The following is a 24,150-nucleotide window of genomic DNA, read 5'->3' as shown; positions in this document are numbered from 1 at the left end:
TTGTGATTCTTTTATGGACGTGCCTCCTTACCTGGGTGCAAACAGCATATGGAAGTACTTGTGTGAACCTTTTCAGCGCAATACGGACCCAGAATAAAAATTGCCGAAAGTAGGGTGAAATTTCACAAGTTTCAGTAGAGGATAGCCTTGATTTGCACAATTCTCCCTAAATAGTTTTTTCCTGAAATTGCACGTAAGAATCTCCACTGAATTTGGGACAAAACGCGGCAAATTTCAGGTCAAACGGATGAGTATTCGCCCCGCGAAAAAAATGAAACAGTTTCGCACACAAACGAACCTTCCTTTCAGCCCTGGCAGTGATCAATAAAAAATTTATTGCCAATCTTGTGGGACGAATCTGGGCCTCAAATCTCATCCAAAACTCAATAGACACATTGACGAACATCTGGTAAAAATTTCAAACCAAAGCAACCAAGGAGTAAGGCGTAGTAAGTAAGTCCCAGACCGGGAGTGAACAAAACTGGTTTTCCGAAAACAAAACGTCCTGGATTTTCTTCCCCGTATCTCCTTTTTGTGATTCTTTTATGGACGTGCCTCCTTACCTGGGTGCAAACAACATATGGAAGTACTTGTGTGAACGTTTTCAGCGCAATACGGTCCCAGAATAAAAATTGCCGAAAGGCGAAATTTCACAAGTTTTGGTAGAGGATAGCCTTGGTTTGCACAAAATTTTCGAAAAATTCTCCCGAAATAATTTTTTCCTGAAATTCCACGTAGGAATCTCCACTGAATTTGGGACAAAACGCGATAAAATTCAGGTCAAACGGATGAGTATTCGCCCACGAAAAAAATCAAACAGTTTCGCACACAAATGAACCTTCCTTTCAGCCCTGACAGTGATCAATAAAAAATTTATTGTCAATCTTGTGGTACGAATCTGGGCCTCAAACCTCAGCCAAAACTCAATAGACACAGTGACGAACGTCTGGTAGAAATTTCAGACCAAAACACCCAAGGAGTAAGGCGTAGTAAGTCCCAGACCGAGAGTGAACAAAACTTATTTTCCGAAAACATAACGTCCTTCCCCGTATCTCCTTTTTATGATTCTTTGTTGGACGTGTCTCCTTACCTGAGTGAAAACAATATATGGAAGTACTGAACTTTTTCAACGCAATACGGACCCACAATAAAAATTGTCGAAAGTAAGACAAAATTTCACACGTTTTCGTAGAGGATAGATAACCTTGGTTTGAACAAAATTTCAGAAAAATTCTTCCAATATAGTTTTTTCCTGAAATTCCACGTAAAGAAAAATGTTGCAGCCTAATTAATTTTATTTCGTATTACAAAACTAATCACTAGGAGTATGATATTTTTTGAATAAATCACTCATTTAAAGGCAATCCTTAAAATGAAACTTTCAATAAATTTTTTATCATATTTAAATGAATATTTTCAATAATTATATAAAAAAAAGTTTAGGATGAAATTTGAAAAAAGAAAATATAAGTTTGACTATTAATCTATTTTTGGTAAACTTTATAACATATAGGGGCGGTGGGAGCGTTGGGATGTATAACAAAAATTAGACAATTTCTTCATGCGGTATATCAATTCCAACATACACTCAATCTGCAATTGAAAATGACAAAAATTTCATCCAAAATAACAAAAATAACCTTAAATGAAAGGAGGGTGTGGTGGTAAAACCATAAGGGAAGCAAATGATTAAACAGAAAACGTATACCACCAGCATTCAAAACTTTGCTGCAAAAAGTGGAGCAGCAACCTTGGAATTTCATTCTAAAATTTCTCCCTCCTCTTCATCAGATTTCTCAAATCCTTCTTCACTACCTTTAACCATGGAAAAAAGTTCTTTGTGTGGATTGCTATGCACAATAGAGTCATTCTCATCCACATCACTGTCTTTGTCTTCACTATCATGATCATCATCGTTGTTGAGGCTAACGATTTTTTTAACAGCTGCCTCGTTCCCGCGTTTAAGAACATTTTTTTCAGTGTGAACTTCAGACCCGTTTTCTTTAACTATGACTGATGGATATCTAAGTGGCTTGTCAGGACAATGTTTGAAGAAGGAATTTGTTACCATGAACCTGAAAACCTGAAACAAGTGGCTCTTATCCTTCTTTATATCAGCACTCAAGAGTTTTTGCAATAAGGTTGGCTTCGTCTTCTTTAAAAAAGGGCTTTCTGAAGAGTCTTTGTCAGCAAACTTTTGCTTCTTGCCTAACCGACCTTTTCTGTCTAATTTCTTGTTGAACTTATTTTGGAACTTTCTTTTGTCACTAAATTTGTTTTTCCCTTCATTGTGAAGACCTTGATTTTCAGAATTCTTAAGGTAATGTGATGGTATTTCAGCAACTTCGATTCCCAATTCAGCTTGCTTTGCTAAAACCTCCTTAAGCTGCAAAGACAAAATATATACACTGCATTAATGAATTGGAATACCATTTGCTGAGTTAAAAAAGTAATTGAAGTAGAGTTGGGATAATTGCAAGGTTAATTACATATTAACATTAATTATTCCTTTAATAAACACACATAACAAATATTATATACAAAACACGTACTTAATTACCTTAACTATTAATGGAGTTCAAACAAAACTAACAGAATTAAAGCTTTTGTACAAAGGTTTTTTTGTATTAAAAAGGAAATATGCCAATACTATATTTGATTGCATATTAACAGAAGGTTAATTACTTATTAATGTTAATTTATCCTTTAATAAAAGGATATGGCAATTACTAAAGACCAAACATGTGCTTAATTATCTCAACTCAATCATTAACGGAGTTCAAACAAAACTAAAGAAATTAAAGTTTTTGTATGTTATTTATTTATTTATTTATTTTTTCGTTCTAAAAACGAAATATGTCAATTCTTATCATACAGAACCATTTATGTACCCGCACTTACATTTCATGCTAAAAAAGACTATTTGCTTAACTTCTATATCAAACAACAATATTAAATTTCACGACATGATATATATTGGGAAGTGTTACATGCTAATAACATCCCTCTAAGAACTATACCTCTCTTTGTAAGACCTCCCTTTTAATGACCTTGGAGTCCATCGGGCATTCACTGTGCCTCTGCAATTAGTATTCAGGAATTGATATTTAGAAAATAATGTGTGATAACACACAAGCAATGGATAGATCAGTTTGTTTACAACCTTCTGAAAGTTGTTACAAGGATGATTCTTTTTCCGTGCTTCACGCCATTGTTGAATTTCTTGCTCAGAGTAAGTCACGCAGAAAGATCTAACCATTCAAGAATCGAGGATAATAGCAATCATAAACAAAATCAGGTTTAGAGTTAATGTATTTTCAGTATAAAAGAATAAGTTGTGAAACTATATGTCTAAGAAAAGTAATTCAATAGTGAAAAGACAATAAAAATCTGATAAGAAAGCAGAAATAATTTATAAAAATAACACCGAAAGGAAATCTAATTTCATTTAGAAGGTTATCTGGATTCTGGAAGACATTTATTTAGACAAAAATCACAAGTATGGTACTAAAACTGTGAAAGGTAACAAGCTTATTGATTCAATATGTTGAAGGTAGTTAGGTCATTTTAATTATATAGAACCACGGGTGTTTTTTGACTACCACACTTGTCTCAATTAAAAATTCAGATGGATCAAATAAAAGTAAAACATACTTACAACACATAAAAGGCAAGAAAAGTTACCATTGTTGGATCCTTAATGCCACATACACTGCAAGAGTGTGTGCACTGAAGGTCATCCCAAATAAACTTGTGCTTTCAGAGGTGTTCAAAAAATGACCTACAAAGTACCGTGGTTGACACAATTTTGGGTCTCTAAGATGGCTTGATGTCACCATTATGTTCATACAGTATTTTCAGTCTCAGATATTTTCTAACGACCATGCCTGATCTCATAGTTCAAAATTAAAATAGACCAAAATATTTTCCTGTCCTACAACAGGCTTATATGTCAAGTATTTTTACTTTGCGAACCTTTAGTTAAAATGAATAGCTGATAACTGCATTTATTAAAGTTTGTTACAGAGAATGGTTCAATATAGAGTTGACTTATTCCCTATGTCCCATATGTAGTGACTAATGACAGTCTAGAAAACTGGACATTTGTACACAGAATCGAGGATAATATGATATGACTAAACTTCTATCAGAGTGGCAAAAAATGTCTATTAACATTGTTTTACTTTTCTGGTGCACATCATTCTTTTTCAAGTAAATTCTCACATTTTCAAGAAAATATTACACTGAGTTGATATCTAGTACCATCTTTTTTAGGACTCTAGAAACAGCAATGTGAAATAACCTTCACTTTCAGGAAGTACCAAATAAACTAAGAACTACTTAATTAGCATCTCGTCGTTACACATTATCATTATGAACAGAGACAATTAAAACATGACTGCTTGCAAGTAATAAACTGGGACCAGATAAAAAAGGATCAGAAAGTGAAGCAGAAGCTACCTTTCAGGTTGCTGCTTATGTTCCTTTGATCTTAATCTATCATGTCCTGCCCTCCCACTGTAAGGGCCTGCTTTCATCACAAGCATTAGCCTAACCACATAAAATGTTTCATCTGGGTAACAAGGAAGAAAAGTTCAAACCTCTTCCATCATGTTCTTTAGGAAACCCATTTCTCCTCTTTCCATTATTGACATCATGAAATTTAGACTTCTGGAATCTAAAGGAACAAGGCAACATTGTAACTCGCAGGAAAAGCATGCAAGTGATCAGGAGTAATAAAAGAGAAAAGAAAATAACATACCCTCCTTGAAAGCCCCCTCGATTTGGTCTATTTTTGAAGTTTTTACTTGGTGATCCATTCCAGTTAGTGTTTGGAACATTAGTTTTAATATTGCCACAAGGATTTTCCTGCAGCAATTATTGGGATTTGCGGTAAATATAAATACCACAGCTTCATTTACAATAGTATGGTATTTATGCGTAGTGAAACAACAAACTCTGTTAACACACATTAAAAGACAGAAAAGACTTCAGTTTTAAATACCTGCGAGTGTGACTTCATGAATGCAGGAGGTTGAGAGTTACTTGTATGAGCCAAATTAGGATTAAGTGATCCAGAAGCATTCCCTTGTAACTGCTGAGATGAAAAAGGAGACCATGATACAAATGCATTTGCACTCACATTTGGTGGAGCAAGGTTTTTCTCGTTCAGGTCCATCTGCGGCCGAACCTGATTTCCAGGAACAAAACCTAATTGGGCATTTGGAGAAAATAATGAATTCTGAGGGACCATAGCCTGAGGCACTTGGTTTGGAAACCCAAACACAGGGCAGGAACCAGGATGCATGACATGAGGAACCCCTTGAGAAGGGTTTGGCATTTGATTAGGTAACTGTTGATTCATATTCTGCATAGGATAAGGGGCACAAAATTGGCCATTTGGCATACTCAAATTCATATTAGGCGGCTGAAGCATATTCAAAATACTTTGTGCCAACATTTGTCCTTGTAATTGAGACAAATTGAGTTGAGTTGCGTTTTGCATGACTTGTCCCTGAACAGGATACATCGGATTGCTGTAATTGGGATTGCCAACACTATTTTGGGGACCTAAACCCCCCACATGGGGTTGACATTGTTGATGACCAGGCAAACCCATTTGAGGCAGATGCATCTGATTGTTTTGCAGGGGAAAATGATTGTGATTTGCAGCATTCATGAAAGGTGCTGCACTCATGGGTAGTGGCTGCATAAAAGGGGTCATCAAGCTTTGGCTTAGGTGGTTGCCATTGCCAGAACCTAATTGGGCCTGGGGTGTCATGCCCACACCATTGTTTTGCAAGAAATTTTGATGGTTAGGATTAGGAGCATAAGGGGGTTGGGTTTTGGAGGAAGAGTTGGCATTGTTAGCCATGCCGTTAACATAAACACAAGAAATCTATACAGTTCAAGGTTTCAATTAAACTCGGTTTTGGAGGGTGAAGTATAGTAGGAAAGGAATTCAAGAACTCTGAACCTGGCCAAAACAACAAGAACTCTGAGACTTTACCGAGAAAATCGACAGTTGATTTCAAAACTCCAAAATGCTTGAGCGGCATTTGGAGTGAACTTGCTCTGTTTTTGTTCCTCCTCTGAACTGCGCACGAAAAAAGAAATTTCAGGGCAAATGCAAGGGATAACAGCATTGGGAGATCTTCCAAGAAATTAATAATTTATATTTATACTTATACTTATAATATACAACAAAGTTATCATGATGGACATGTTTAATTCATAATAATTATTATTATTATTTCTTAATAATTTGAATAGCTTGTAATTAAGTAAGAAATACATATTCAAATGAGGAAAATTAAATGGAATAAACTCACTTTAGGGTTTCGCGTTGCGTTTTGGTTTCAGTCACATTCGTTGCGTCTTCTCTGGAGCGGAGGTGGTGGCGATCGAGCGGAGCAGGTCGCGCGGTGATGACAATTGGGCAGAGGTCGTCGCGCGGTGGTGGCGGTTCGTGCGGTGTTTGTAGGTTGCGGGTTTTAGGTCGACGGTAGTCCCAGTGGTGCCGTTGGGTGGTGCGGAATTAGGGTTACATTGGGATTTAGGTTATTTGGGTTCTGTTTTTTTTTTATTAGGCTGCAGAATACAAGAGCGGCTCCAAATTGGATATTTTTATTTAATTGATGTACATTTTATTTTATTTTTTAATACTCTGTTTTTTTTTTAATTGGGAAAACTTCCTTCAAATTTTATTTTGTTTTTTCAGAAATTGAATTTGTAACAATGTATTTTTAAGCAATGTGGAGTAAATCAAATTCAATTGAGGTGAATCTAACTGCATCTTCTATTTTTAATAGAAGAAAAAATACTCCATAAAATTAATCAATTTAATATTATTTTAACAACTGAATTTATTTTACTTTTATCAATTAAAATTTACATATAAATATATTTTTTTTCTAAGACCCGGACCGAATACCTGTGCATTGCAAGGGTGCAGAAACCAGTAACGGTACCATTTAGCATCAGAAAGAAGGCTGCGCCTGCGACTGCGACTGCGACTGCGACGGCGACGGCGACTGCCAGCACAACATGCAAATGAAGTTTGTGGTGAAGAAGGCATGCTGTGGCGGTGGTCGGGTAGGAGCACTAGAGATGGGAAGCTGCCCAAAAGCCATGGAGACCCCAGCTCTTCTCCTATCCACTCGTAAAGGGCTTCCACATTTTATCGCCCCTGACCTACTCACTTCTCTCCCTTTTCCTGATTCCCATCTCCTTCAAACTTCTCCACTCCACTTGTAAGAAGTAATGCCTCCAATTTTCATAATCTATAATTCACGTTATTCTGATTCTCTTCTGCTCCATTTTTCTAGTTTGGAAGGTCTTGCTTCAACCACGATATCAAAAATAGGAGGCCTTCACCAGATGCTTGGTTTGCACCAATATGGAATTGCGGCGGTACCCAGAGATTCCATCCAATGCCTTCCTGAGTCTAAGGGAGCTACCAAACTCGGAGCATCTTTTGAGACTCCTTGTGGTCGTCTGTTGGTAAATTTAGTGTCAATCTGCTGTAGTTTTACATTTTAAATAAGGATGAATCTAATGTATCTTCAAATGCCCAGATTAAACCCAAAGATTATGTTGAAATGATTTCATGCATGAGGCCAAATATATGGGCCACTTTGGCTGATGAGGTACCTGCTTGGGTGTCTGATAAAAGGAACAAAACCTCAGTAGATAGAACTGTGCGATGGCTTGACGATTGCCTTGCATTAAATCCGGTAAAGGACAATTTGTGTTTTCTTCTTTTGCTCTACTTGTGATATGAATTGTGTCCTGAAGTTCACGAATTCTCAGAAATTTAATAGATGTAATGAATGTGGTTTCGATAATGTTGTCATAACTAGTTTAATTATATTAATGTCTGAAAATTAGGCAGCTGGGTCAGTCTTTGGTGCTATTGTTGGAGGCCCAAATTTGGATGAAAGGAAGCGATGTGCAGTGGAGGTGGCCAAGCGAAATGTTTCAGGTTTTTTTCTATAGTTGTCTTATACATTGGTGTTACTGTGTTCACACTTCTTTTTGTGTTAGAATCTCTAAAAGTATGCTGAAGATGGTGTTCTCTAGGAATATGCTGCTGAAGATGGTGTTCACACTTCTTTGTACAGATTTTATTGTTCCATAATTAGGAGAAATGCTGGCTGAATATTGTGTATTTATTGCATTGAATCAATGACGCTGAATACTATGTGTGATTCATTTGAGATCTTCAAATGCATGTATTGTTTTGATACATATTATTGATGAACTGTAATGACTGATGCAGGTTATTGGATTGGAGGATTTGGTCTAGGCGAGGGCATTGAAGAACGAGGTGCTCTTCTAAGTGCTGTTACAGTAAGTCCAACTATAGTTATGGGTTGTACATTTCCATTTCATTCTTACTACACACTCTTGGATGTTTCTATTGTTAATATGATAATAGATGAGGAAATTAGGAAATAGAGGAATAATAATAGATGAATGAGTCACATAATCAACAAATACAAATTCATTCATGTCAATAAATAGCTTAAGCTTTTGGGAGACTTTGTTGGTGAAAGTTATATCATTTGATATCATAAGGTGACCTTGTTCCCAGGATGTCTTGCCGGATGAAAAACCACGCATGATCAGTGGGCTTGGGCTCCCAGGTACACCTAGTTTAATATCTATGTTAGCCTCCTGCTTTGCTTAATACATGTGTTTTTACATCTGTTTCTTGATGTTTCTTTATTGAGTTGGAAAACAAATTTATTGTGCTTAAAACTGATCTCAACCTTACAGAGGAGATCTTGGAAGGAATTGAAGCTGGGATTGATCTTTTTGATTCAACGTTAGTAGCTAATTCCAATTTTCATTTGCTCAATATCCCTAATTTCTTGATCTATTGTGTTATGGAATTTGGATGGTTTTCTGTGATGGTTCATAGGTACATATATTCCCTTACACTTGGAGGATTTGCACTAACGTTTTCACTAGACAAGGGTGGAGATCAATATGATTTTCAGAAATGCCAGATGGATAGGGACTTGACTAAAATCAATTTGAGAGCAAAAGTTTACAGGTAGGCACCATTTTAACTTCTTTCTGATTTTGATGCTATCCATTAACCCCACTTTATGAAACTTGAATGTAAATGGATGCTATTTAGTTATAGCTTTTATTTAAATAGCTATTTAGTTATGCTATTTAGTTATACCTTGTTTTAGCTGAGAGGAAAGAAATAGGTGTGATAGAAATAAGTTGGTAAAGTGGAAATAGATGAGGATTGAAGGTGTTTAGTTGAAGAGGATTCCAACAAAGAACACATTGATTAAAAATGAAATCAACTTAATATCACCTTGTTTACTCATCTTTCTGCTCTTTTTTTCATGCAGGAAAGATATGTCCCCAATTTTAGGAAACTGCACCTGCTATACATGCCAGAATCATACTAAAGCATACATCAATCACTTATATAATGTTCATGAAATGCTGGCACAGACTCTGCTAGAAATGTATGAATTTCTTTACTTCAAATTATAGTATCAAACAATAATGTTACAAATAATTAATACTTTGAACATGCAAGCATTAATTTATACTGAATTTTGCAGCCATAATACGCACCACTACCTGATGTTCTTTCGTGTAATAAGAGAAGCAATAAAGGACGGAAGATTTAAGAAATTTCGACTGACATTTATTGAGAGCAGGCGTGTGCATCAGGAAGCGGAAGCAGTATGTGCTTGAGGTCCCATAAGTTTAGGTGTATTTGTCTGGATTTAGCTTAGATTTGATAGACCTATGAAACATGAACATTATATATAAAAGGACATCAATTTTTATAGTGTAAACTGGTTTGTTTAGCTGTCATTAGATAGAATTTATTTCATTGCAGAATGTTTGTCTTTGATTCTTACTTTTGTAATTAATGATGCTAGCATTACTCATCTTTCAGAGAAAAAGTATCATATGATGTAGTTATGATAGTGTATGTAAATCAACTTGATGTGTCTCCTGCTACACGGAATATAGACATGTCATCTATTCCGGGAAAAGTAAAACTATCTTTTTTGTTGAGAGGGTTGGTGTCATACATTATAAGCGCATTTCTTGCTTGCAATCTTCTTAAGGAAACAATTCAAAAACATTCATAATATATGACAATTAAAGCAGTTAACACATAATCAATTGTGAGACCTCTTACCAAATCTTCAGGTCTTTGAAAACGAACATGTTACTCGTTCTTAGCTTTCTCCCTACCTCAAATAACCTATTGAAACATTCACTATAACCCATCAATTCTTGATTCCATCCTTGTGTAATACCCCAAAAACACACAACAATGCCAAGATCGCATATCTAAATACTGATTCATATAACTGATATAAGTACAAGAAACAAACAATCTTGAATTTTATTGTCAAACTAAATCCAATCCAGAACCAATGCAATAATGAATGAAGTTAAGGAATAAAAAAAACATCAACTCACACTTTCAATAAGAGGTTATTCGAGAGAACCTCACTCTCCAAAGTGTCTGCTTCAACTCTTCTCTCCAAAAGTCGCTTTAGTAACTCTCCTGTTACGCCTGTATTAACTACTTTATCATTTCCTTCTTTTATACACTTTATTAAACTTATCACATTCTTTCTTCTCGTTATCTTTTGTCTACACTTTATAAATAAAAAAAAAAAAACTATTCAATTATTTCAAATTTTTCAATTATTTCAAATTTTTAAATGTTAAAACATCCATTTATCTTCTTAATGTTTTACAACCTACTTTTACTCATACTTGACTACTATCAACAATGATTTTGAAGAATGAGTATTTATATTAGTCATTTGGTTGTAAAACAAACTCTCTTTATTCTTCTTCTTTTTTTTTATTTGTTTTGTTGGAATTACTTTTACCTAACAATGCAAATTTATTACTTTGTAAATAAACCACTAGAGATAATTTAAACACGAAGTAGTGTGTAGGCATCTCAATTTTTCTATTTTGATTATTTTTTTTATTGGTCATCTATAGGATTCGAACATGACTCTTAAATGATGTGTCTGTATCGGATACCGATATTTTTATGACACTTGTAGAATATGTATCAGTGAAATATCTTATCTAAAAATTATTTATTAAATTTTTAACAATTTTTCAAAAATTTAAATTTATTATATAAAATTTTATTATGATTATCCGTATTCATGTGGTATTAATATGCGTGTTAATATAAGTTACATAACTTGCCATATCCAGTTTGCTAGCTACAATGATGAGTTGTTAGTTATCGTGATTTGAATAGAAAACGGGTGGCAGAGAAGAATAAACAATAATTGATTTGATGAGTGTGAGTGTGAGTGTAAGTTAGAAGAGAAATAATAAAGAAATGGCGAGCGTAAGCTCCCTGTGTGTTCCGTGGCGAGTTGATGTCCATGGAGGCAGAAATTCAGAACTCCGCAAAAGCATCCAAAGGCTTGACCTGACGGTGGAGCAGGACGAGGTTGTTAGCCGTCAAAAACTGATAAACTCCTCCCTTCTCCTCAAAGCCTGCATCAGGTCTGGTAATTTGGAGCTTGGCAAACTCCTTCACCACAAGCTCATTCACTCTCAACTCTCCCTCGACTCTGTTCTTCTCAACTCCCTCATTAGCCTCTACTCCAAATCTGGCGACTGCCAAAACGCGCTTTCCATATTCCAAGGCATGGGCGCTAAGCGAGACTTGGTCTCGTGGAGTGCGCTCATCTCCTGTTTCGCCAATAACACCATGCACTCCCAGGCGCTTCTTACCTTTCTTCGCATGCTCCAATGCGGGATTTATCCCAACGAATATTGCTTCACGGCTTCGATTCGCTCTTGTTCTAATGCTCGGTATTTTTCTATCGGAATTGTAATCTTTGGCTTTCTTTTGAAGACCGGGTACTTTGATTCTCATGTGTCTGTTGGTTGTGGCTTGATAGATATGTTTGCGAAAGGCGGTGGTGATATCCACTCTGCACGCATGGTGTTTGACAAAATGCGAGACAGAAATCTAGTTACTTGGACTTTGATGATTACTAGGTTTGCTCAACTTGGTTTGCTGAGCGATGCTGTTGATTTATTCTGCAGTATGTTGTTATGTGGCCACACACCTGATGGGTTTACTCTGACTAGTCTCTTGTCGGGCAGCGTGGATATGGGGTGGTTCTCACTTGGGAAACAATTTCATTCTTGGGTTATCCGCTCTGGGCTGGCTTCAGATGTCTGTGTGGGTTGCACTCTGGTGGATTTGTATGCAAAATGTGCAGCTGTTGGATCGGTGGAAAATTCTAGGAAAGTGTTTGATAGCATGCCACTTCATAATGTTATGTCTTGGACTGCTCTCATTTCTGGTTATGTACAGGGCAGAAAAGAGCAGGAAGCCATGAAATTGTTTTGTAACATGCTTCATGGTCGTGTTGCACCAAATTGCTTCACATTCTCCAGCGTGCTCAAGGCTTGTGCAACTCTTCCTGATTTTAGCTTCGGCAAAGAACTTCATGGCCAGACAATTAAACTGGGCCTTTCCGCAATTAACTGTGTGGGGAACTCTCTTATTAACATGTATGCAAGGTCTGGAAGAACGGATTGTGCTCGAAAAGCTTTCGATATCTTGTTTGAAAAGAATTTAATTTCGCACAGTACTGATATTGATGCAAATGCAAAAGAATTGGATTCTGAAGAATCTTTTAACCATGATACTGAGCACACTGCTATTGGAGCTAGTTCTTTTACATATGCATGCCTCTTAAGCGGCGCAGCTTGTTTAGGTACAATCGGTAAGGGTGAACAAATCCATGCCCTCGTAGTGAAGTCAGGATTTGGAACCGATTTATGCATTAATAATGCTTTGATCTCTATGTATTCCAAGTGCGGAAACAAAGAAGCTGCTTTGCAGGTCTTTAATGACATGGGGCATCGCAATGTAATAACTTGGACCTCTATCATAAGTGCTTTGGCAAAACATGGATTTGCTACAGAAGCTTTAGAATTGTTCCATGAAATGCTTGAAATAGGTGCAAAGCCTAATGAGGTCACTTATATTGCGGTTTTATCAGCCTGTAGTCACGTTGGTTTGATTGATGAGGCATGGAAACACTTCAACTCTATGCATTATGATCATGGTATCAGTCCAAGGATGGATCATTATGCATGTATGGTTGATTTGCTTGGTCGATCTGGATTGCTTTTAGAAGCCGTTGAATTTATTCGTTCAATGCCTTTTGATGCTGATGCACTGGTATGGCGTACATTTCTTGGTTCTTGTCGGGTTCATCGTAACACCAAGCTTGGGGAGCATGCTGCAAAAATGATTCTTGAGCGGGAACCTCATGATCCAGCTACCTATATACTATTGTCAAACTTATATGCGTCAGAAGGGAGGTGGGATGATGTAGCAGCCATAAGAAAATGCATGAAACAGAAAAAAATGATGAAAGAAACAGGTTATAGCTGGATTGAAGTCAACAACCAGATGCACAAATTCCACGTAGGGGATACTTCACATCCCCAGGCTAAAAAGATATATGATGAACTTGATGAATTGGCTTTAAAAATAAAGAACTTGGGTTATGTCCCAAATACAGATTTTGTTCTTCACGATGTGGAGGATGAACAGAAGGATCACTATCTGTTTCAACACAGTGAAAAAATTGCAGTGGCATTTGCTCTTATAAGTACCCCGAAACCAAAACCTATTAGAGTATTTAAAAATCTCCGAGTTTGTGGGGACTGCCATACGGCAATGAAGTACATATCAATAGTTAGTGGAAGAGAGATAGTGGTCAGAGATGCATACCGGTTTCATCATATGAAGGATGGGAAATGCTCTTGCAATGATTATTGGTAAATGATTCCATATGCATTCAATTGTTGTTATGTAATTAATCTCATGTAATGTATTTCTTTATAAATAAATTTATAATAGGAGAATTAAAATTAAATTAATTGTTTCAGTAATATTATGTAAATGGTAAACAAAAATTGATTCTTTCGATTTCTTTAAACTTGGAAGTGTGTAAATTATAGCATGTACACATAAAAATCTTAAACTCTTACTAATGGGATGTCAAATACACAACAAAAGATTATTGAATTGTATATTACAAATTTTACTATATTTTACAAAGACGGTGTTTTATTGAATGATTAGACGAAGTTTTCGGGTTGATAGATTCAATGTCAACTCTTTTTTTTAAATGTTTCAAAGCAACTCCTTTTTTTTTAATATGTTTTCAAAGCAACTCATTCCTTAAGCTTTTGTAACAGTTCAATAACATTGAAAATCTAAAATAGAATTACATTTTTTATCTTAAATTGGTTTCTTAGTTAACCAAAATTACATATAATTCTTGATTATATTATTATTACAAAATACAAAACAAATATTCTTTAAATATAAATTATTTTTTATTAAAGAATCGAGTATTATTTAAAAACACAATCAATCTTATCTAACATTTGTTTACAAAGAAAACTTGTTGATTATAAAACACGCAACATAAGAAAATATTATAAGTTAAGATAAGAATAAAAAAAAAAGCAAAAATTTGAATTAGTCCACAAAAAGTATGACATTGATTAATAGCTTCTTGAATAATTATATATATATATATATATATATATATATATTAATATTAGTCTTTGAATTATTCACGTTCGAGTATATGTGTTATTTCTTCAATAGAACTCTTAATAAAACTTCATTTGGCACCTCCTCCAATCCCTCATTGCTTTGAAGCCCGATTAAAAGACTAAAAATAAGATCATTAAAAAAAAAAAACATGGAACATAAAAAGGAGACTACAATAGAAAGAAGGTAAAACATAAGCTCAATTAGAAATTCTTATATATTTTTTTATTAAAATTGAATACTTTATTTGAGATTCATCCTTCTAAAGAATTATGGAAAGCATTTTAACATATTAGGTGGATGCATGTGATAGGATTTTGGGAAGTTGGAGTGAGAAAAGAGTTTTCTTTTTGTCGCATCCCATAATTTGTAAAAAGATCATACTATGTTTTTTCATGTTATTTTGTGAATTACATTTTCTACAAATATTATTGAGTTAACATTCCGAAATATATAATTTAGAAAATAAAAGTGTGTTCTATATATAATGCAATCTCTAACATAAAAAAAATACATCTTTATCATAAAAATCAGAATACTTAATACAAAACACATTTTTTTAAAATTTAAATTAAATAATCAGCAAAAGCCCTTTTTCTTAGTGGACTTTGTTAGAACCAAATCAGCAAAAGTAGTTCTAAACATTAGACTAGTAACCTAAAATCTTTCTCAAATGTTACCATCTAAAGAAACAACCAGTTACTAGCACTATTATTGACAAAATCTTGGATAGTTCAAGAACTTTATAATATTTTGATTTTATTTCCAGAAAAGTATAAAAATTTAAAAGAGAAATCATTAATTGTAAGGAGAAGGTAGGGTGAAAGAGATGTGGGGAGAAAAAGACGAATTATAAAACGTGACTTTTACCAAAAATACTATTCACATTGAATCTACTTATTTGATGGGATGGGGAAACGAAGAAATTAGGTTTGGGCCACAAAAAACAGAAGAATAATTAATTGATTATGTAGGTGAGTGTGTGTATCATTTAAGCACAAGCATTCATGTTCAATTCAATTATTTTAATATTCACATTTACAAAATAAATTCAAACACATTTTGGTAAATTATTAAATTTAATTTTTTATTTTTTCCTACTTACATCAATCACATGAAAAAAAAGTGTGTATATATATTATATTAAAACTGAAAAATATTAGAAATATTTTATTGAATAAAAAAAGTTCATTATGTTTTGTAGTTTTTTAAATAAAACGTGATTTGACAAATTTATTAAGTTATTAGGTTGGCATGGGTTATTCATGTGAATCTTATATGAGTACAAACTTGCCATTAAATCACAGAAGTGATTAGGTTGGCATAAATGGCATTATGCATGTGAATCTTATATGAGTACAAACTTCCATTAAATCACAGTACACATTCAGACACATTAATTTGTGTATAAAATTTTGAAATGAATTCAAAGTTGAGGTGTTGTGGGCCAATATTTGGTATCAACATTATTCATTATTATTGGTTATGATGTTGTATTCACCCTCTTCCAAACAAAGGCTTAGGAAAAAAACATTATGCCTTTTATACAATTTCTCAAACAATATTTTAGAATAGATTTTGAACTATTTTAAAATTTTATTCTACAATAAAAAATATAAATATGTTGAAGAGTGAATAATTTTAAATAGTTTAATAGTAATTATAAATTATATATTCCATAATTTATTTCTCATTCTAAAATATTTTTTTTTAATTGGTTCCTGATCCTACACTTTTTCTAGTTCAAATACCTGGATGTCTTACTCAAAAGAATTAGTAAATAAAAAATGTTAACAACACACTCCTAATCCATGAATTACAATAAATTTCAACTAATTTAAAAGAGTACCACTGAAATTGTGTAACAAACAATTCTCATGGATTAACTAATCAAAACAACCAAGGAAAGTGAGAATGCAATTTTACTCTCTCATATTTTTATTTTACTTTTTATAAAAGTTTTTAGGGTAGATAATATCATACAATAGGGAGAATGCAATTTTACTCTCTCATATTTTTATTTTACTTTTTATAAAAAAAATTAATGTTAGATAATATTATACAACTTGACATCTTAAGAAGATTAAGATCTCAATACCTCAACAAAAATTATTTGTTATCACATGAAAAAAATATTATTAAAAAATAAAAAAATATGGAGAAATAAACCAAAACTCATATCTTAACCAACAAAACTTTGAAATTCTATATAAAAGAAATAAAAAAGCAGAATATAAAGCACATACCATGTTCACAAAAATGATTTAAAAAGACAGACTCAACCATTGTTTTATTAATACTAAGCCAATCTAACAGGTTAAACAGTTTCAAACAGAACTCGACGCTCCAAGAGTTCTGATAAAACACCCCTCATTTTGTCAACGGAAGTAGGTTTTGATATAAGGCCATCCATACCAACCCTCATGCAGTTCTCTTTTGTTACCCTTTTGGTGTTTCCAGTAAGAGCAACTATCAGTGGTCTATCTTGATGTTTCGTAAACTTCTCATGCAAACGTGCTGCTAGTTCATAACCATCTAACCCTGTACAAACATCCATGAAGACCACTTCGTGTTCCACAGAAACCACACCAAGGCATTCTTCGCTTGAGCTTGCAGTGGTAACATCACATCCTAAATGCATAAGAAGTCCCTTTGTTACTGTCCTGCTAACCCTGTACACAAGTTTCACCATCAGTCATGAGAATCAAACAGAAACTTCAATGGCCTGCTTTGCTTCCAATTTCACACACACAACAATTCCACCAGCCACTAAGGCATTTTAACTTTATTGAAAGCAGAAGGCGGATAACAAGAATAAGACTGCACATTGATACATTCATATTACATGTAGTAGAAAATCACATACATTTTTTCTTAGAATTTATTAGTTTTGGTAAACTCAAATTTTAGAATGTACCATGGTGGCAACAATTGAAATTCAAAGCATGAAACCAAAGGAGCCTTGGTAATTAGAAGACCATGCATAATGAAAAAGAAAGAAAACAAACTAAGCCCAATCAAAAAATACTTTAAAAAGTTAATAAAAATGTTACAGAATTGAATATATCTAATCTCTAAATTATACTTTTCTATCACTGATATGACGCTCTGAAGGATCCTGAACACTTTTAGAGCTTGTAAATTATAAATTTAAATAGCATAAACCCTTTTGGAGAATCAAAAGGCCTGTATGTTGAGGTCATGGAGGCTATTCTTGCCACTGAATATGCTCTAAGTGTTAAGTGTTAAGTTCAGAAAGCTTTGGTTGGAGAGTGATTCTACTTTGCTCTATCAAGTTTTTTCCTCTATTGATGTGGTTCCTCGGACTCTTAGAGGGAGGTGGAGAAGGTGTATGCACCTGTGTTGGTATGGACTTCAAAGTTTCTCATAATTTAGGGGACTTCAAAGTTTCTTGTGTTTTTTAGGGATTTTTAGGGAGGGCAATAATTGTGCTAATAAATTGGCTAATTCGGGTGTCGATATTAAGTTAGACTTTTTTTTGGTACTTTGTTATGCCTTCCTGTGGGTTTTGGTTTGGTCCCCTCATGTTCTGTATTCCTTCTTTTTCTCTTTTATGTTATGTTTCATGTGATGGCAGATGATTTATGATTTGTGGATTTTGGGGGTGTCAACCTAATTAAGATATTAAAATTCATGCCTAGCATGATTTTTTAAAAAAAATTGACATGGAAACAAATTTCAGAACTAAAGGTACAAGAATAAAGTGTTGACTGACCCATTGTCATCCATGACAAGAACCTTGAGACCAGCAAAGTGTGTACATCCATGAACAGGATTTCCCGGAACTTGAGGTACAAAAGGTAGCTTAAGTTCATTTGATCGGTCTGGGATTCCAAGTTTTACAATAAACGTGGCTGTACATCCTTTACCAATACCTTCACTTTCAATCCAAATATGCCCTTCCATAAGATTTACAAACCTGTTCATAATCAAGTTACAGAACATAATCAACAGAAAAAACTCAAATAGGAATTCTAGAAAGAACCTGATTCCAAACTGACAATATTCTAAGGAATGGCAAATAAAACATGTGCTTCACATCCTAGTTTAAGGTTGTAAACAGACAAGAATGTAGCACCTCCTACAAATTGCCAGGCCAAGTCCACTTCCAGCAGGATTTCTTGTTGTTAATGATTGGTTTTGTGCAAACTTGGTGAATAACTTTGAGATATCTTGTGGGTTGATTCCTGATCCTGAATCTTTTACCTATAATTTATATAAAACTTATACTCCATATTTTGAGTCGAATAACAGAGAACACAATACCCCAAGGTAGAATATTATTAACTAAGCTTGAAGAAACAAACCTGTACTCGCAAATAAAAGTGGCTATCACTTGGCACTGGAAGAAAGTCAGGAATTCTAGCATCTCTAAAGGATTCAGGTTTTGCAACGAAAGCAGTGATGGAAATGCAGCCCTCTTTTGAGAACTTAACAGCATTACCAACAACATTCAGAATAGTTTGCATGAGACGGTTTTCATCACCAATGGCATACATTGGCAAATCTGAAGCTAAATTTGAAGTGAGTGACAACTTCTTAACAGATGCAACAGGCTTAATCAAGTTTAGGACCTGCAAGCAGAATAACAGCTCTGACAACATCAGCTTTTAACATGAAGTCAGACTGATATAATGGAATTTCAGAATTTAATATGAAGAACTCACCTCTCTGAACAAAGAATGAAGGTTAAATGTTGTGGCTTCAAGTTGAAGACTGCCATCTTCAAGCCGTGAAAGATCCAAAACATCATTGATGAGGGTAGCCAACAAATTGCTGCTTCTCAATATTGTCTCCACCATCAGACGTTGCTCAGCAGTCAAATCTGTTTCCTGTAGTAACGAAGAGAGTGCAATAACTGCATGCATGGGAGTTCTCATCTCGTGGTTCATAACAGCTAGAAAGTCATTCCGAGCATGGATTGCAGTTTCTGCTTCTCTTCTTGCCAGATCCAGTGCAACATTCTGCTCCATGAGCTGATCCCTTGCCCTCATTGACTCTTCTAGGATTGCAGCATGTGAAAGAGCGACAGCTACCTAATGTACGAGACAATTGTCATAGGCAAATTGAAGGCATAATCAAACGAAAGACTAATGCAGTAAAAGAAACCGATGGTTCCCACATCATATACTTTTATTGCAATGGTGCATTAAACAGTAGTACATCATTTAATCTTCTGATGGTTTCTTTACCATAACTATTCATTGTGTAAAGCAGGCACAGATTCATATGAATATAGAAAAAAAAAATCACAATTATTTGCTGTTTACTCTGAACCGAAAGATTTTTATCATTCATAAAAATGCAGACACATAACAAATTGAACTTAAGAGAATTTATACATGAAACAATCTATCAAATAACTTAAGCTCATCTATTAGAAATAATAACATACAAATATAAAAAAATAAAAATAAAAAATAAAAAAATAAAAAACCACTTTGTCAAGATTCCAAAATTTAGTAACTTAAGGTACAAAGTAATGAATGAAAAATATATCAAATGCAAAATAATTAGGTGCAATTAAAATGTAAAGGCATGTAAGATGGAAATAAAATACAATAGAAAGGTAACTGAATAAAATGAAAAATTGCTAACCTGGTCAGCAACTACCTCAACCAGTTCTAACTCATGCACATGCCATTGTCTAGCACTATCTGATGGAAGCATCAAAACCATCAAAGCATAATTTCTTGTTGAAACCTCAGGCCAATCATATATTTGGAAATTAGATAGATGTAGGAGAGGAACTCGAACAGCTACAACTGTCCCAGGCATGTATTTTCCAGCATAAGATCGTAATCTAGCAACTGGACAATTATGCGAAATTTTTACTGCCTTGTTGCTACTAAATACTTGATCGATCACAGGAAGATGAATGGGTACTGTGTATCCAACTGGGTTCTGCTGTCGCAATGTGTAAGAGAGTTGAAGCTCCAACCCAGTTCGTGTTGGCATCCATAAGGCACATTCCTCTAGTCCCAGTGTTCTACCCAGCTCAACAAGAGTCGTTTTCAGTATTGTGTGTCTATGAAGAGTGCTTCTAATCTCATGAGTCAACATCCTAACATGTCGACCGGTTTCTTCCTGTGTGCGAATCAGGCCCATTTCTCTATCAAGCTCTGCAGCCTTGTTCTTCAAAAATAATTCCCTTGTTTTAACACTTAATAAATCAGGAATAATATGTACAAGCATGAGGGCAGTTGCACACGATACTACAGCAGTTAAAACCTTAGCAGTGGTCATTACAATGGCCACAGTTCTTGAATGAATTGCAAAGGTCCATAAATTAATTAGATGTGTTGCTCCACATAGAACTATGAAAGCACCAAACTGAACAAGGACCCATTTATATGGAAATACTGCTGATTTCTTAACAAAGTAGATAAGCTCCAAAGGGATTGAGAAATAAGCAAGGGCAATGAAGAAATCAGACATATATTGGTATTTCACCAATATGTCATCAGCTGGCATTTGAGGGTCAATACAATTGCAGGATTCCATAGTGAATGAACCGCCAAATCTTCCCTTTCACATAACTACATTTAAAAGATGGAAAAAAGTTAAGCATAAGATAGAATGGAACAGATCAAAACAACAATAACACTAGAGTGAAAAAAAATACCATCAACTGAATATTAACATCAGAATATTCAGTGCTGTAAATGAGTGAACTCAAACTTAACCAAACTCGACCCAGTTCGATACCAATGGACTCAGCTTGAAGTTTGACTCAAGTTCAATGTGAACCTTTAGATTCAACTTGAACTCAACTCAGTTCAAGCTCGGCTCAAGTCAATCTACAATTATAATAATTTTACATTTTTTTTATTTAATTATACAAAATAAAATTAATATGAAACTAATTAAAATTAGTTATATAAATTTAATAATATAAAATATATTATTTAATATATATATATGTGTGTGTGTGTGTGTGTAAAAGTTATTCTAATGAAAAAGTTAAATTTCAACAGAAGACAGATGGGTCTGTGCATTATCCATTTTAACCCCAAAAGGCTCTTGCATGAGGGAGCATTTCAGAGATGCAATATAACATATAGCTTAAGCTTTTGAGATAGTTTATTCAGGACAGAATACTACCTACAAAAAGTTTCCACTCCTTTTAAAACAGAAAACAATATTTTATGAGAGAAAACAGAGTACAGCAAGAGGGGAATAAAATATGATCCAAAACAAATTAAAAACTCAACAAAGTACAGCCACTGATTTAGAGACAGAATTAGTCCCAATAAGGCTACGAAATTTGCCCCAATCGGGGAGAAATACCAAGAAGCAATAAATAGCCTATCACCTATAATCTGATCATAATTCTGACTTTATTAAAATCAGATTCTGAAAAAATTTACTACAATATCAAATGAAGACAAAAATTAGGAGATAATTGATGAAAAATTAAGGACAAACTTGTAATAATAACAACAATGTTGTGTACATTATACGAAAAAATAAATGCACAGATTCTAGAAAGACAATAAACTAAGAAAATCCTTTTTAATCGGCATGCAAGTGCAGAACTCATCAAATGCAACAAGCACGACCCCTTTTATTTCTCAAAGCTCAGAGCTAGTCTGCTTACAAGAACATGGAGCATAAATGCACCAAGAAACCAAGTATTTGTATGTACAAAAAGTATTGCAAACATGCCCAAGTGGATGAAAAACGGAAGACAGAAGTGTAGTCCAATGGGCAGCTACAATAATATAAACTCCATTGAAACAAATCATGAGTAGAGTACAAGAAAGAAAGACGAAGGCAGAGATAGAAAGTTGGAAATATGGTGTTCCTGTGCAGCCAATTACAGCAGAAAAGTGAAGGGAGAGTGGTCGAGGGTCAATTAAGAACAAGAAAACAACCCCAGAGCCCAATAAGCATTTATTTAGATTGAATTGAAGAAAATTAGAGATAATTTTTGAAAAAATGAAGACATGGGCATGAATGGATTAAGGAGAGAATGAATTTAGGCATAAAAAAGAGTAGTGGGGTTGGTATGAATGATCGGTGTATTTACCCATTGAAGAGCAGCAACAGAGAAGAAAATGAAACTTACATGAAATGGAATGAAACAGGTGAGAGATTATGGAGAGACACAGAAGCAGAAGAGAGAATAGGAGCAAATTGCTTAAATAAAGTTGAATTAAATGTCAAAAAATTTTATTTAATTTAATTTCAATATTCGTTATTCCTATGGCGGTCAAGTTCAATGAATTGCACTCTGTCGAAGAGCAGCTTACCAAATATGATGGAGACGTCTCCCTGCAAGTCTCAGACAGTCATGCCTCTTCCCCATTTTTATCTTTCATTTACATTCTTACTTTTTCTTTTATCATTTTCTAACAATAATCATAATCATCTATAATATCATTTTCTAACAATAATCATAATCATCTATAGTTAGATTTAGAGATAATATGTGTCATATTTTTTATATGCTAATAAATTGCCAAAACAAAAATTAAAAGGTAATTTTAATAAAAATATTAAAACAATTGTAGAAAAGATAATAGTTAGCAATTAGTCTTGGTAAATAAGTATAGGTGAAACACAGTTGTAAGAAATCCCCATCTAAGGGTTTTCAAGATTCCACACATCACCATGTCAGAAATGACAGAAGAAGGGTGTAAAGGAAAAACCAAAACCATGGAAATGGAGATGAAAATCTGATCCACACCTGTTTCGATCCAAATGGAACAGAGCATGGCGTGGATGAAATTGAAGGTGCTGAGTGCTTTGTCATCCCAAAATTCACGTCGCATGTCAATTTCAGTGGATGAATTGATTCCAAGCATGGTGAAGCGGTGGAATTCGTTGCTTCTCAGATTGATTCTCTCGGTGTTGTCTTCAACCTACACAATAAACAGGGTCTCTGCGCAACTTCTGTACGCTGAATGGCTTTATTCACCATCCAATTACTGCTGGTGGAATTTGGAGATTTGTGAAACGGATTGGAGCGGGCATTGTTGGATTCTCCAGCGAAGAATATACGACAATTTTCAAGCTGTGAAACTGAATTATTTTCTCATTATCCTCCAAGAAAAATCGAACGAGTTGTCTTTTTAGCAACAGGGTTCACAGAACCAGAAGAAACCCTAATTTTATTGAAAGAGTTGTAACATGTTTTTCTCTCATCTGTGTGAAACAGCAAAGGAGAGGCAATAACAGCTTGAACTCTCTCTTCTAATGAACCTGGTAGATGATAGTAAGGACTCAACTTATCTCTCAATTTCCTTCTTTTGAAAGGGTCTAGAAAAACATGAATAATCCTAGTTAAAACAAGTTTATGGTTGGTAATTAAGTAGATTTTCACATATGATTGTTATTAATTGATTGAAGGATTAGGATAAGTTAGATTAGTTGAGATATTAGTATAACTGAGGTTACTTGAGTTGAATTGAGATTATTCGAAATATTCGTCTAATTTTTACTTGATGTATCAGTATAACTAAGATTACTTAAAATATAACTGAGATTACTTAAAG

At 34.3% G+C, this 24,150-nt stretch overlaps 4 protein-coding genes across 8 annotated transcripts; 2 read left to right on the top strand and 2 right to left on the bottom strand.

Moving 5' to 3' along the window:
- Nucleotides 1-1,535: 1,535 nt before the first annotated feature.
- On the bottom strand, nucleotides 1,536-6,552 carry LOC137824883 (uncharacterized). Its single transcript, XM_068630583.1, has 8 exons — nucleotides 6,333-6,552; nucleotides 5,006-6,097; nucleotides 4,763-4,869; nucleotides 4,602-4,678; nucleotides 4,462-4,528; nucleotides 3,164-3,251; nucleotides 3,021-3,080; nucleotides 1,536-2,386 (listed from the first exon to the last, which is right to left on the bottom strand). The coding sequence occupies exons 2-8, from the start codon at nucleotides 5,873-5,875 to the stop codon at nucleotides 1,760-1,762; spliced, it is 1,896 nt and encodes a 631-aa protein (XP_068486684.1). The 5' UTR covers nucleotides 5,876-6,097; nucleotides 6,333-6,552; the 3' UTR covers nucleotides 1,536-1,759.
- Nucleotides 6,553-6,704: 152 nt separating this feature from the next.
- On the top strand, nucleotides 6,705-9,929 carry LOC137824952 (uncharacterized). Its single transcript, XM_068630645.1, has 10 exons — nucleotides 6,705-7,253; nucleotides 7,329-7,503; nucleotides 7,578-7,736; nucleotides 7,891-7,984; nucleotides 8,282-8,352; nucleotides 8,597-8,648; nucleotides 8,782-8,830; nucleotides 8,927-9,061; nucleotides 9,375-9,494; nucleotides 9,594-9,929. Exons 1-10 carry the CDS (start codon nucleotides 7,048-7,050, stop codon nucleotides 9,727-9,729), a joined length of 1,197 nt encoding a protein of 398 aa, XP_068486746.1. The 5' UTR covers nucleotides 6,705-7,047; the 3' UTR covers nucleotides 9,730-9,929.
- A 1,304-nt stretch (nucleotides 9,930-11,233) lies between these two features.
- Nucleotides 11,234-13,940, top strand: LOC137827306 (pentatricopeptide repeat-containing protein At3g49170, chloroplastic). The gene has a single exon (XM_068633599.1). It carries the CDS (start codon nucleotides 11,369-11,371, stop codon nucleotides 13,844-13,846), a length of 2,478 nt encoding a protein of 825 aa, XP_068489700.1. The 5' UTR covers nucleotides 11,234-11,368; the 3' UTR covers nucleotides 13,847-13,940.
- Nucleotides 13,941-16,811: 2,871 nt separating this feature from the next.
- LOC137817793 (ethylene receptor) lies at nucleotides 16,812-23,936 on the bottom strand. 5 transcript variants are annotated; one of them, XM_068621040.1, is made up of 7 exons: nucleotides 23,343-23,936; nucleotides 20,249-21,189; nucleotides 19,318-19,686; nucleotides 18,958-19,224; nucleotides 18,729-18,856; nucleotides 18,366-18,569; nucleotides 16,812-17,301 (listed from the first exon to the last, which is right to left on the bottom strand). In XM_068621040.1, exons 2-7 carry the CDS (start codon nucleotides 21,152-21,154, stop codon nucleotides 16,947-16,949), a joined length of 2,229 nt encoding a protein of 742 aa, XP_068477141.1. In that variant the 5' UTR covers nucleotides 21,155-21,189; nucleotides 23,343-23,936; the 3' UTR covers nucleotides 16,812-16,946. The 5 variants fall into 5 exon arrangements, with proteins under 5 accessions (XP_068477141.1, XP_068477151.1, XP_068477135.1 ...); XM_068621050.1 differs by lacking the exon at nucleotides 23,343-23,936 and adding an exon at nucleotides 22,906-23,031; XM_068621034.1 differs by lacking the exon at nucleotides 23,343-23,936 and adding an exon at nucleotides 22,722-22,857.
- Nucleotides 23,937-24,150: the final 214 nt, after the last annotated feature.

The sequence above is a fragment of the Phaseolus vulgaris genome, chromosome 11 (assembly GCF_000499845.2).
Source record: "Phaseolus vulgaris cultivar G19833 chromosome 11, P. vulgaris v2.0, whole genome shotgun sequence".
Classification (NCBI taxonomy): Eukaryota; Viridiplantae; Streptophyta; class Magnoliopsida; order Fabales; family Fabaceae; genus Phaseolus; species Phaseolus vulgaris.
Note: the sequence above shows the minus strand (reverse complement) of the source record. Positions and strands in the feature narration are given on the sequence as shown.